General features: G+C 59.8%; 2 protein-coding genes across 5 annotated transcripts in view; both read left to right on the top strand.

Annotated features, from left to right (window-relative positions):
- Positions 1–336: 336 nt before the first annotated feature.
- DNM2 (dynamin 2) overlaps positions 337–12,251 on the top strand; it is a 37,926-nt gene continuing 26,011 nt past the window's right edge. For all 4 annotated transcript variants that reach the window (XM_085563374.1, XM_077787749.2, XM_085563373.1 and 1 more), the window contains exons 1-4: positions 337–598; positions 10,304–10,377; positions 11,699–11,848; positions 11,980–12,183. In XM_085563374.1, coding sequence (XP_085419500.1) covers positions 438–598; positions 10,304–10,377; positions 11,699–11,848; positions 11,980–12,183 — 589 coding nt within the window. In that variant the 5' untranslated portion in view covers positions 337–437. The remainder of the gene's footprint in view (positions 599–10,303; positions 10,378–11,698; positions 11,849–11,979; positions 12,184–12,251) is intronic.
- LOC146764987 (uncharacterized) lies at positions 5,662–7,008 on the top strand. The gene is made up of 2 exons (XM_085563348.1): positions 5,662–5,746; positions 5,787–7,008. Exon 2 carries the CDS (start codon positions 5,812–5,814, stop codon positions 6,805–6,807), a length of 996 nt encoding a protein of 331 aa, XP_085419474.1. The 5' UTR covers positions 5,662–5,746; positions 5,787–5,811; the 3' UTR covers positions 6,808–7,008.

The following is a 12,251-nucleotide window of genomic DNA, read 5'->3' as shown; positions in this document are numbered from 1 at the left end:
GGCTCGCTCGGAGCGGCAGGAGCGCGGTTTAACGGGAGGGAGGGCGGGCACGGAGAGCAGCGCGGGCTCCCGGTGCCGCGCTCCCGAAGGAAGCGCCGTCCGCCGCTTCGATGGCGGAACCGCTGAGGGGCGGGACCGCCTCAGCTGACAGAGCAGCGCCGCCTCCTATTGGCTGCGAGCGATAAGCGACGGCCCAGCGACCAATAGGCAACGGGCTTGTCTTTCTAGATCCCGCCCCTTCAGATGATTGCCACTTCTCTGCTCCAATCCGCTCTGCGCGCTGCCGTGACGGGCAGCCCAGCCGGCCAATGGCGGAGCGGGCGCGGCGGTGCCGGATGAGGAGACTCTGAGGGGAAGTTTGGCCGCCGCCGCCGCCGCGGGCCCCGTGAGGGAGGAGCCGCCGCCGCCGCCGCCGCGAGCGCGGGCCCGGCACCGCCATGGGCAACCGGGGCATGGAGGAGCTCATCCCGCTGGTCAACAAGCTGCAGGACGCCTTCAGCTCCATCGGGCAGAGCTGCCACCTGGACCTGCCGCAGATCGCCGTGGTGGGCGGGCAGAGCGCCGGCAAGAGCTCGGTGCTGGAGAACTTCGTGGGCCGGTGAGCGGCGGCGGCACCGGGAGCGGCGGCGCCGGGAGCGGGCGGGGCCGCGTTCGGGAATAGCGGCGGCGGAAGGGCGCGGCCGGCGGGGCCGGGGCAGCGCTGCGCCAGCGGCGCACGGGCCGCGCAAACGGCGCAGGGCCGGGACGGGAACGGGAACGGGGACGGGAACGGAACGGGGATGGGACCGGGGACGGGAATGGGAACGGGGACGGGAATGGGAACGGGACCGGGACCCGAGCGGGGCCGCGCAAACGGCGGAGGGCCGGGAACGGGACCGGGAACGGAACGGGAATGGGGACGGGACCGGAACGGGACCGGGAACGGAACGGGACCGGAACGGGACCGGGGACGGGGACGGGAATGGGAACGGAACGGGACCGGGAATGGGGACGGGAACGGGAATGGGAACGGGAACGGAACGGGACCGGGACCCGAGCGGGGCCGCGCAAACGGCGCAGGGCCGGGACGGGAACGGGAACGGGAATGGGAACGGGAACGGGAATGGGAACGGAACGGGAATGGGAACGGGAATGGGAACGGGAACGGGACCCGAGCGGGGCCGCGCAAACGGCGCAGGGCCGGGACCGGGAACGGGAACGGGGACGGGAATGGGAACGGGAATGGGAATGGGGACCAGGGAACGGGAATGGGAATGGGAATGGGAATGGGGAACGGAGAACGGGAATGGGAATGGGAATGGGAATGGGGAACGGAGAACGGGAATGGGAATGGGGAACGGAGAACGGGAACGGGAATGGGAATGGGGAACGGAGAACGGGAACAGGGACCGGGACCGGGGACAGGAACGGGACCCGAGCGGGGTCGGGGCGGGGACCGGGAACGGGAATGGGGAACGGGAACGGGACCGGGACCAGGAACGGGACGGGGAACGGGACCGGGACCGGGAACAGGACCCGAGCGGGGCCGTGACAGGGACCGGGAACGGGACGGCGGCGGGGCTGGGATGAACCGGGAGCTCTCGGTGCGGGCCGGTTGCACTCGGATGAACCGGGAGCGGCTCGGTGCGGGCCGGTTGCACTCGGATGAACCGGGAGCGGCTCGGTGCGGGCCGGTTGCACTCGGATGAACCGGGAGCTCTCGGTGCGGGCCGGTTGCACTCGGATGAACCGGGAGCGGCTCGGTGCGGGCCGGTTGCACTCGGATGAACCGGGAGCGGCTCGGTACGGTCCGGCTGCACTCGGATGAACCGGGAGCTCTCGGTGCGGACCGGTTGCACTCGGATGAACCGGGAGCTCTCGGTGCGGACCGGCTGCACTCGGATGAACCGGGAGCGGCTCGGTGCGGACCGGCGGGGCTTGAGCGGGTTCCGACCGGATTCGGGGGGGGTGGGGGGTTCCCGGTTTTGGCGGCTCCGTTCCCGGTTTTGGCGGCCCGGGATTCCTCCCCGCCACCACCATCATCATCATCATCATCATCACCGTCCCCGTCCCCGCGGCTGCCGCGATAACGGGAGCGGAGCTCGGCGCCCTCCCGGTAAGGCAAGGGGGTCACGGGAACCGAGCGTGGGGAAGAATTCCACTGCCAGAATTCCCGGGAATTCAGCATGGGAATAAATCCACTGCCGGAATTCCCAGGAATTCAGCGTGGGGATAAATCCACTGCCGGAATTCCCAGGAATTCAGCGTGGGGATAAATCCACTGCCGGAATTCCCAAAAATTCAGCATGGGGATAAATCCACTGCCAGAATTCCCGGGAATTCAGCGTGGGGATAAATCCTCTGCCAGAATTCCCAGGAATTCAGCGTGGGGAATAAATCCTCCGTCAGAATTCCCAGGAATTTAGAATGGGGAATAATTCCTCTGCCAGAATTCCCAAAAATTCAGCGTGGGGATAAATCCACTGCCAGAATTCCCGGGAATTTAGAGTGGGGATAAATCCACTGCCAGAATTCCCAGGAATTCAGCGTGGGGATAAATCCACTGCCAGAATTCCCAGGAATTCAGCGTGGGGATAAATCCACTGCCGGAATTCCCAGGAATTTAGAATGGGGAATAATTCCTCTGCCAGAATTCCCAAAAGTTCAGCATGGGAATAAATCCTCTGCCAGAATTCCCAGGAATTCAGCGTGGGAATAAATCCTTTGCCAGAATTCCCAGGAATTTAGAATGGGGAATAATTCCTCCTCCAGAATTCCCAGGAATTCAGCATGGGAATGAATCCGCCAGAATTCCCAGGAATTTAGAATGGGGAATAATTCCATTGCCAGAATTCCCAGGAATTTAAAATGGGGAATAAACCCTCAACCAGAATTCCCAGGAATTCAGCGTGGGGAATAATTCCTCAACCAAAATTCCCAGGATTATTCCCCACGCTAAATTCCTGGGAATTCTGGCATCCTTTAATTACAGCTTTCATTTCATTAATTAAACCCCACCTCATCCTGCAGCCTGTGCTAATTAGCGTTAATTGGGAATGTGAGGACGGTGAGGAATTCTGGTGCCGTCCCAGATTTTGGGATGAACGCAGGCCGGGTTTTTTTTGGGGTTTTTTTGGGTTTTTTTTTTTTAATTTTTTTTTTCCCTGGATCCGGAATTCCGGCTGGGATGAGCCGGGGCCCCGGGGCCGTTCCCAACGATCCGCACGGATCCGTCGGATCCACGGAGCCGGGCTCGGAAAATGCCCCTGGGGCGTCGCTCCTCCCGAGCTCCGCAGCTGTGGGAGCTGGGGCTCGCGTTTTCCAGCCTGGAGCCGTGTTGGAGCCGTGTTGGAGCCGTGTTGGATCCATGTTGGATCCGTGTTCGGAGCCTTGGATCTGTGTTGGGAGCCCTGGATCCATGTTGGGAGTCCTGGATCCATGTTGGGAGCCTTGGATCCATGTTGGAGCTGTGTTGGGAGTCCTGGATCCGTGTTGGATCCGTGTTGGGAAGCCCTGGATCCATCTTGGAAGCCCTGGATCCGTGTTGGGACCCCTGGATCCGTGTTGGATCCGTGTTGGGAGCCCTGGATCCGTGTTGGATCCATGTTGGGAAGCTCTGGATCCATCTTGGAAGCCCTGGATCCGTGTTGGGACCCCTGGATCCGTGTTGGATTCGTGTTGGGAGTCCTGGATCCATGTTGGGAGTCCTGGATCCATGTTGGGACCCCTGGATCCGTGTTGGATCCATGTTGGGAGCTCTGGATCCTTGTTGGGAGTCCTGGATCCGTGTTGGATCCGTGTTGGGAGCCCTGGATCCGTGTTGGATCTGTGTTGGGAGCCCTGGATCCGTGTTGGATCCGTGTTGGGAGCCCTGGATCCGTGTTGGATCCGTGTTGGGAGCCCTGGATCCATGTTGGGAGCCCTGGATCCGTGTTGGCAGTCCTGGATCCATGTTGGGAGCCCTGGATCCATGTTGGATCCGTGTTGGGAGCCCTGGATCTGTGTTGGATTCGTGTTGGGAGTCCTGGATCCATGTTGGGAGTCCTGGATCCGTGTTGGATCCATGTTGGGAGCTCTGGATCCGTGTTGGATCCGTGTTGGGAGCCCTGGATCCGTGTTGGATCCGTGTTGGGAGTCCCGGATCCGTGTTGGAGCCGTGTTCGGAGCCTTGGATCCGTGTTGGGAGCCCTGGATCCATGTTGGGAGTCCTGGATCCATGTTGGATCCTTGTTGGGAGTCCCGGATCCGTGTTGGATCCGTGTTGGATCCGTGCTCCCATTTCTGTGCGTTTTATCCCCCCAAACTCCATGGGGAGCTGATCCCGAGCTGCCAGAATCCCTTGGAGAAACCTGGAATTTTATTGGGATCTCCCGAAATCCACGGCTGGAATTTTTCTGGGATCTCCCAAAATCCATGGGTGGAATTTTTCTGGGATCTCCCTAAACCCACACCTGGAATTTTTCTGGCGTCTCCCGAAATCCACAGCTGGAATTTTTCTGGGATCTCCCTAAACCCACGGCTGGAATTTCTCCACGGGAAGCACCTGGAACACCCGTGGGGGATCAGGATCGGCGCCCAAATCCCGGGATTTCGGGGGCTGGAACGAGCCAGGATCATCACTGGGATTCTTCGGAGCCTTTTCCCGGCCCCGCTCCCAGAAATTCCCAGAAATTCCCAGAAATTCCCACAAATTCCCGGCGCGGCCCGGAGCCGTCTCCAGCGGGGGGACAATGGAGCCGTTGTCCCCCGGGAGTCGGGGACGATCCCGAGGGATCCCGGCCTCAATGGGGAATTGTGAGCCGAGGGAAGGCGGCGTCCTCCTGGATCCCAAATTTTGGATAAACCCCGGGATTTGGGGCAGGAGGGAGAGCTGGATCCCAAATTTTGGATAAACCCCGGGATTTGGGGCAGAGGGAGAGCTGGATCCCAAATTTTGGATAAACCCCGGGATTTGGGGCAGGAGGGAGAGCTGGATCCCAAATTTTGGATAAACCCCGGGATTTGGGGCAGGAGGGAGAGCTGGATCCCAAATTTTGGATAAACCCCGGGATTTGGGGCAGGAGGCAGAGCTGGATCCCAAATTTTGGATAAACCCCGGGATTTGGGGCAGGAGGCAGAGCTGGATCCCAAATTTTGGATAAACCCCGGGATTTGGGGCAGGAGGGAGAGCTGGATCCCAAATTTTGGATAAACCCCGGGATTTGGGGCAGGAGGGAGAGCTGGATCCCAAATTTTGGATAAACCCCGGGATTTGGGGCAGGAGGGAGAGCTGGATCCCAAATTTTGGCGTGGGAATGGTTTGGAGCGAGGTGAAGCCGGGGTTGGTGGCAACCAAATCCAGGGAATTCCCTCAGGAATGGTGAATCCAGGGAATTCCCACAGGAATGGTTTGGAGTGAGGTGAATCCAGGGAATTCCCTCAGGAATGGTGAATCCAGGGAATTCCCTCAGGAATGGTGAATCCAGGGAATTCCCTCAGGAATGGTTTGGATTGAGGTGAATCCAGGGAATTCCCTCAGGAATGGTGAATCCAGGGAATTCCTTCAGGAATGGTTTGGAGCGAGGTGAATTCAGGGAATTCCCTCAGGAATGGTTTGGATTGAGGTGAATCCAGGGAATTCCCTCAGGAATGGTGAATCCAGGGAATTCCTTCAGGAATGGTTTGGAGCGAGGTGAATCCAGGGAATTCCCTCAGGAATGGTGAATCCAGGGAATTCCTTCAGGAATGGTTTGGAGCAAGGTGAATCCAGGGAATTCCCTCAGGAATGGTGAATCCAGGGAATTTCCTCAGGAATGGTTTGGAGCAAGGTGAATCCAGGGAATTCCCTCAGGAATGGTGAATCCAGGGAATTCCCTCAGGAATGGTGACGTGGGAACCATCTCAGGCGTTTCCCCATCGGTTTTCCCGGCACTGGGAACGTTCCCACCGCGCTTCTCCACCCTGAGACCTTTGTCCCTTTTTGTCCCTTTTTGTCCCTTTTTGTCCCTTTGTCCCTTTTTGTCCCTTTTTGTCCCTTTTTGTCCCTTTGTCCCTTTTTGTCCCTGTGTCCCTTTTTGTCCCTTTGTCCCTTTTTGTCCCTTTTTGTCCCTTGTTGTCCCTTTTTGTCCTTTTGTCCCTTTTTGTCCCTTTTTGTCCCTTTGTCCCTTTTTGTCCCTGTGTCCCTTTTTGTCCCTTTGTCCCTTTTTGTCCCTTTTTGTCCCTTTTTGTCCCTTTGTCCCTTTTTGTCCCTTTTTGTCCCTTTTTGTCCCTTTTTGTCCCTTTGTCCCTTTTTGTCCCTTTTTCCCTCTTTGTCCCTTTGTCCCTCTTTGTCCCTTTGTCCCTTTTTGTCCCTTTTTGTCCCTTTTTGTCCCTTTTTCTCCCGTTTTGTCCCTTTGTCCCTTTTTGTCCCTCTGTCCCTTTGTCCCGTTTTGTCCCTTTTTGTCCCTTTGTCCCTCTTTGTCCCTGTGTCCCGTTTTGTCCCTGTGTCCCGTTTTGTCCCTGTGTCCCGTTTTGTCCCTTTGTCCCTCTTTGTCCCTTTTTGTCCCGTTTTGTCCCTTTGTCCCGTTTTGTCCCTTTGTCCCTCTTTGTCCCTCTTTGTCCCTTTGTCCCTCTTTGTCCCTCTTTGTCCCTCTTTGTCCCTTTGTCCCTCTTTGTCCCTGTGTCCCTCTTTGTCCCTTTGTCCCTCTTTGTCCCTGTGTCCCGTTTTGTCCCTTTGTCCCTTTTTGTCCCTTTGTCCCGTTTTGTCCCTGTGTCCCTCTTTGTCCCTTTGTCCCGTTTTGTCCCCGTGTCCCTTCGCTGACCCGGGTCACACCTGGCCCAGGTGGGAGGCGGCAGGATCCGGGCCGGTGACGGGGCCGGTGACGGGGCCGGTGACGTCCCGGGGCCACCTCGCGCGTCACCGCCGGGCCCGGATCCTGCCGAGCCGGACACGGGGACAGCCGGGGCTGGGCCGGGTGGCACCTGCCAGCCGTGTCCCTTCCGTGTCCCTTCCGTGTCCCCTCCGTGTCCCTTCCATGTCCCCTCCATGTCCTTCCCGCTGTCCCCTCCATGTCCTCTTCATGTCCCCTCCATGCCCCTTCCATGTCCCCTCCATATCCCCTCCGTGTCCCTACCGTGTCCCTTTCATGTCCCCTCCGTGTCCTCTCCGTGTCCCTTCCGTGTCCCTTTCGTGTCCCCTCCATGTCCCCTCTGTGTCCTTCCCACTGTCCCTTCCATGTCCCCTCCGTGTCCCTTCCGTGTCCCCTCCGTGTCCTCTCCGTGTCCCTTCCGTGTCCCCTCCGTGTCTCTTCCGTGTCCCCTCCGTGTCCCCTCCGTGTCCCCTCCGTGTCCCCTCCGTGTCCTCTCCGTGTCCCTTCCGTGTCCTCTCCGTGTCCCTTTCATGTCCCCTCCGTGTCCTTCCCGCTGTCCCCTCCATGTCCTCTTCATGTCCCCTCCATGTCCCCTCCATGTCCCCTCCGTGTCCCCTCCGTGTCCCCTCCGTGTCCCTTCCGTGTCCCCTCCGTGTCCCCTCCGTGTCCCCTCCGTGTCCCTTCCGTGTCCCCTCCGTGTCCCCTCCGTGTCCTTCCTGCTGTCCCCTCTGTGTCCCCTCCGTGTCCCCTCTGTGTCTCTTCCGTGTCTCTTCCGTGTCCCTTCCGTGTCCCCTCCGTGTCCCCTCCGTGTCCCCTCCGTGTCTTCTCTGTGTCCCCTCCATGTCCCCTCCATGTCCCCTCCGTGTCCCCTCCGTGTCCCCTCTGTGTCCCCTCCGTGTGCCCTCCGTGTCCCCTCCGTGTCCTCTCCGTGTCCCCTCCGTGTCCCCTCTGTGTCCCCTCCGTGTGCCCTCCGTGTCCCCTCCATGTCCCCTCCGTGTCCCCTCCGTGTCCCCTCCGTGTCCTCTCCATGTCCTCTCCGTGTCCCCTCCGTGTCCCCTGTGTCAGGGACTGCCGGGGATGGAGCCGGGAATCCCGAGGGGCTGGGGCAGGGAGATCACCTCCATTCCCTGGGATCAGGAGATCACCTCCATTCCCTGGGATCAGGAGATCACCTCCATTCCTCTGGGATCAGGAGATCACCTCCATTCCCTGGGATCAGGAGATTATCTCAGTTCCTCTGGGATCAGGAGATCACCTCCATTCCCTGGGATCAGGAGATCACCTCCATTCCCCGGGATCAGGAGATCACCTCCATTCTCCTGGGATCAGGAGATCACCTCCATCCCCTGGGATCAGGAGATCACCTCCATCCTCTGGGATCAGGAGATCACCTCCATTCCCCGGGATCAGGAGATCACCTCCATCCTCTGGGATCAGGAGATCACCTCCATCCCCTGGGATCAGGAGATCACCTCCATTCCCTGGGATCAGGAGATCACCTCCATCCTCTGGGATCAGGAGATCACCTCCATTCCCCGGGATCAGGAGATCACCTCCATCCTCTGGGATCAGGAGATCACCTCCATCCCCTGGGATCAGGAGATCACCTCCATCCCCTGGGATCAGGAGATCACCTCCATTCCCTGGGATCAGGAGATCACCTCCATCCTCTGGGATCAGGAGATCACCTCCATTCCCCGGGATCAGGAGATCACCTCCATCCTCTGGGATCAGGAGATCACCTCCATCCTCTGGGATCAGGAGATCACCTCCATCCCCTGGGATCAGGAGATCACCTCCATTCCCTGGGATCAGGAGATCACCTCCATCCCCTGGGATCAGGAGATCACCTCCATCCCCTGGGATCAGGAGATCACCTCCATCCTCTGGGATCAGGAGATCACCTCCATCCCCTGGGATCAGGAGATCACCTCCATTCCCTGGGATCAGGAGATCACCTCCATTCCCTGGGATTAGGGCTGGGATCAGGACTGGGATCAGGAGATCACCTCCATTCCTCTGGGATCAGGACTGGGATCAGGACCTCAATCCCCCAGGATCAGGGCTGGGATCAGGGCTGGGATCAGGACCTCGATTCCCCCAGGATCAGGGCTGGGATCAGGAGATCACCTCCATTCCCTGGGATCAGGGCTGGGATCAGGACCTTGATTCCTCGGGATGAGGGCTGGGATCAGGGCTGGGATCAGGACCTCCATTCCCCAGGATCAGGGCTGGGATCAGGACACCACCTTGATTCCCCCAGGATCAGGACTGGCAGGATGGAGCAGCAGCTCCAGAGACACTTGGACCCCACTTTGCACGAATCCCCCGGATCCCAACATTCCTGTCGGGATCCACATTCCCACTGGGCTCAGCGGGGACAGTCGGGGTCTCCGGGGGTTTCATTCCACCTTTTCCCACTGGGGTTTCATTCCACCTTTTCCCACCGGGGCTTCATTCCACCTTTTCCCACCAGGGTTTCATTCCACCTTTTCCCCCTGGGGTTTCATTCCACCTTTTCCCACCAGGGTTTCATTCCACCTTTTCCCACCGGGATTTCATTCCACCTTTTCCCACCGGAGCTTCATTCCACCTTTTCCCACCGGGGTTTCATTCCACCTTTTCCCACTGGGATTTCATTCCACCTTTTCCCACCGGGGCTTCATTCCACCTTCTCCCACCGGGGTTTCATTCCACCTTTTCCCACCGGGATTTCATTCCACCTTTTCCCACTGGGATTTCATTCCACCTTTTCCCACCGGGGTTTCATTCCACCTTTTCCCACTGGGGTTTCATTCCACCTTTTCCCACCGGGGTTTCATTCCACCTTTTCCCACCGGAGCTTCATTCCACCTTTTCCCACCGGGCTTTCATTCCACCTTTTCCCCCTGGGATTTCATTCCACCTTTTCCCACTGGGCTTTCATTCCACCTTTTCCCCCCTCGGGAGCTGCCCGGGGCTGTTCCCGTTGCTGTCCCCGGGGCTGTCCCGGGGCTCCACCCGGACCGGTCCTCCCGGTTGGGCAGGAAGCAATTTCCGAAATTTCCGAGCTGTCACCCCGGGACACGTCCCGGGATGGCTCCGGCTCGGGGTGACGCAGTCGGGGTGACACGCTGCTCGGGGTGTTGTTGTCGTTGGCACGTCAGAGCCGCTCCCGGGGCGGTTACCGCTCCCCATTCCCAGCAGGTGCTTCCCTGTCCCATTTCCTGCTCGGGGAAAGGGGTGGTGACAACCCCCAGCCCAAATTTGCCATCGGAACACCGCGTTCTCCAGGCGGGATTCTCCCAGAAAACCTCCCCAGGAGGAATTCTGTGGGAATTCCGTGGGGATCCGCACCCCCATGAGCGTGCTGCTCTCTCCCCTAGGAGAGCAGGGATGGATCCCGTGAATTCCCAAACCTTTCCTGGTGCCTTCCAGTCCCTTCCCAGAGCTCTCCAGTGCTGGAGGAATCAATAGGAATGAATTAATTGATTGACCCATCCTTTCATCCCTTCCAGGGATTTCCTTCCCCGCGGCTCTGGCATCGTCACTCGCCGGCCTCTCATCCTGCAGCTCATCTTCTCCAAGACGGGTACGGGGGGGGAGCTGGAAAAGCAGGGAACGAGTTCCCCTCCCACACGGCACCCTGGGGTGCTGATCGCCCCGCTTATCGCCGAGGAATGCGGGGGAGAGCTCTGGGAATGCCGAGGAAAACCAAGGAACGCTGAGCTGGCCATGGGGGTGACTCAATTTCCCAGCCAGGATTCCTCGGTTGCCATCAGCCATCCCCATATCCGGGCAGAATTCCTTTCACCTTGAACCAGCCAGGCTTTTGTCGTGCCAAAAAAAACAACAAATCCATGGATTTGGGTGAATCCCAGAGCCCCTTGACCTCGTGGAGCTGAGGGAGGCTTGGGAGGAGCTGGCCTCGGGGTGGTGGGAGGGTTGGTGAGGGTTTGAGGGGTGAGATTCCAGCTCTGCCAGGGGTGGGAGGGCAGGGCAGCGCCGAGGTTTCCGCTCTGCCCGCGCCGAGGCGAGGAGGAAGGAAATTGCACCATCCCAGCTGTGGTGGCACGGCCCCAGAGCTGCAAAAATCCCATTTCCTGGGGCAGATTGGGTTCCAGGGGAGCTCCTGGGTGTCCTGGAGACCTTCCCCGTGTCCTGCAGCTCCTCCTGGGTGTCCTGCAGCCCCTCCTGGGTGTCCTGCAGCCCCTCCTCATGTCCTGCAGCTCCTCCTGGGTGTCCTGCAGCCCCTCCTGGGTGTCCTGCAGCCCCTCCTGGGTGTCCTGCACCCCCTCCTCAATGTCCTGCAGCTCCTCCTGGGTGTCCTGCAGCCCCTCCTGGGTGTCCTGCAGCCCCTCCTCAATGTCCTGCAGCCCCTCCTCAATGTCCTGGTGCCCCTCCTCAATGTTCTTCACCCCCTCCTCATGTCCTGCAGCCCCTCCTCATGTCCTGCAGCCCCTCCTCAATGTCCTGGTGCCCCTCCTGGGTGTCCTGCAGCCCTTCCTGGGTGTCCTTCAGCCCCTCTGGGTGTCCTGCAGCCCCTCCTCATGTCCTGCAGCCCCTCCTGGGTGTCCTGGAGCATTTCCCTGTGTCCTGCACCCCCTCCTCAATGTCCTGCACCCCCTCCTCAATGTCCTGCACCCCCTCCTCAATGTCCTGCAGCCCCTCCTCATGTCCTGCAGCCCCTCCTCATGTCCTGCAGCCCCTCCTCAATGTCCTGCACTCCCTCCTCAATGTCCTGCAGCCCCTCCTGGGTGTCCTGCAGCCCTTCCTGGGTGTCCTTCAGCCCCTCTGGGTGTCCTGCAGCCCCTTCCCCACATTCCCCCCACATCCAACCCCATCCCCCCGCCCCACTCCATCCCCACCCCCCTCGAGCACTCCCTGTTTTTCACCTTCCCAATCCCTCCCAGAGTATGCCGAGTTCCTGCACTGCAAATCCAAGAAGTTCACGGATTTCGACGAGGTCCGGCAGGAGATCGAGGCCGAGACCGACCGCCTGACGGGCACCAACAAGGGCATCTCCCCCGTGCCCATCAACCTGCGCGTGTACTCCCCGCACGGTGAGGGGAAAAAATCCCAGAAAAAATGGGAAAACCCGGGCGAATCCATCGGGAATCCAGCTCCGGAGGGCGGGCTGGGATCCCCCCAGCTGGATCCCCACCCCACCTTCACCCCATCCGTGTCCCCCCAGTGCTGAACCTGACCCTGATCGACCTGCCGGGGATCACCAAGGTGCCGGTGGGGGATCAGCCGCAGGACATCGAGTTCCAGATCCGGGACATGATCCTGCAGTTCATCAGCCGGGAGAGCAGCCTCATCCTGGCCGTCACGCCGGCCAACATGGACCTGGCCAACTCGGACGCGCTCAAGATGGCCAAGGAAGTGGATCCGCAGGGTAACGGGACGAGGGGTGGACTTTGGGGGCTTCTCTGCCTTCCTCATCCTCTTCCTCATCCTCTGGGC

The sequence above is a fragment of the Lonchura striata genome, chromosome 30 (assembly GCF_050655825.1).
Source record: "Lonchura striata isolate lonStrDom1 chromosome 30, ASM5065582v1, whole genome shotgun sequence".
NCBI classification, from domain to species: Eukaryota; Metazoa; Chordata; class Aves; order Passeriformes; family Estrildidae; genus Lonchura; species Lonchura striata.
This window is presented reverse-complemented; position numbering and strand designations above follow the sequence as displayed.

Coding starts and splice junctions, on each gene's coding strand:
- LOC146764987 (XM_085563348.1), top strand. CDS start 5,812: ATGGTGAATCCAGGGAATTCCCTCAGGAATGGTGACGTGGGAACCATC.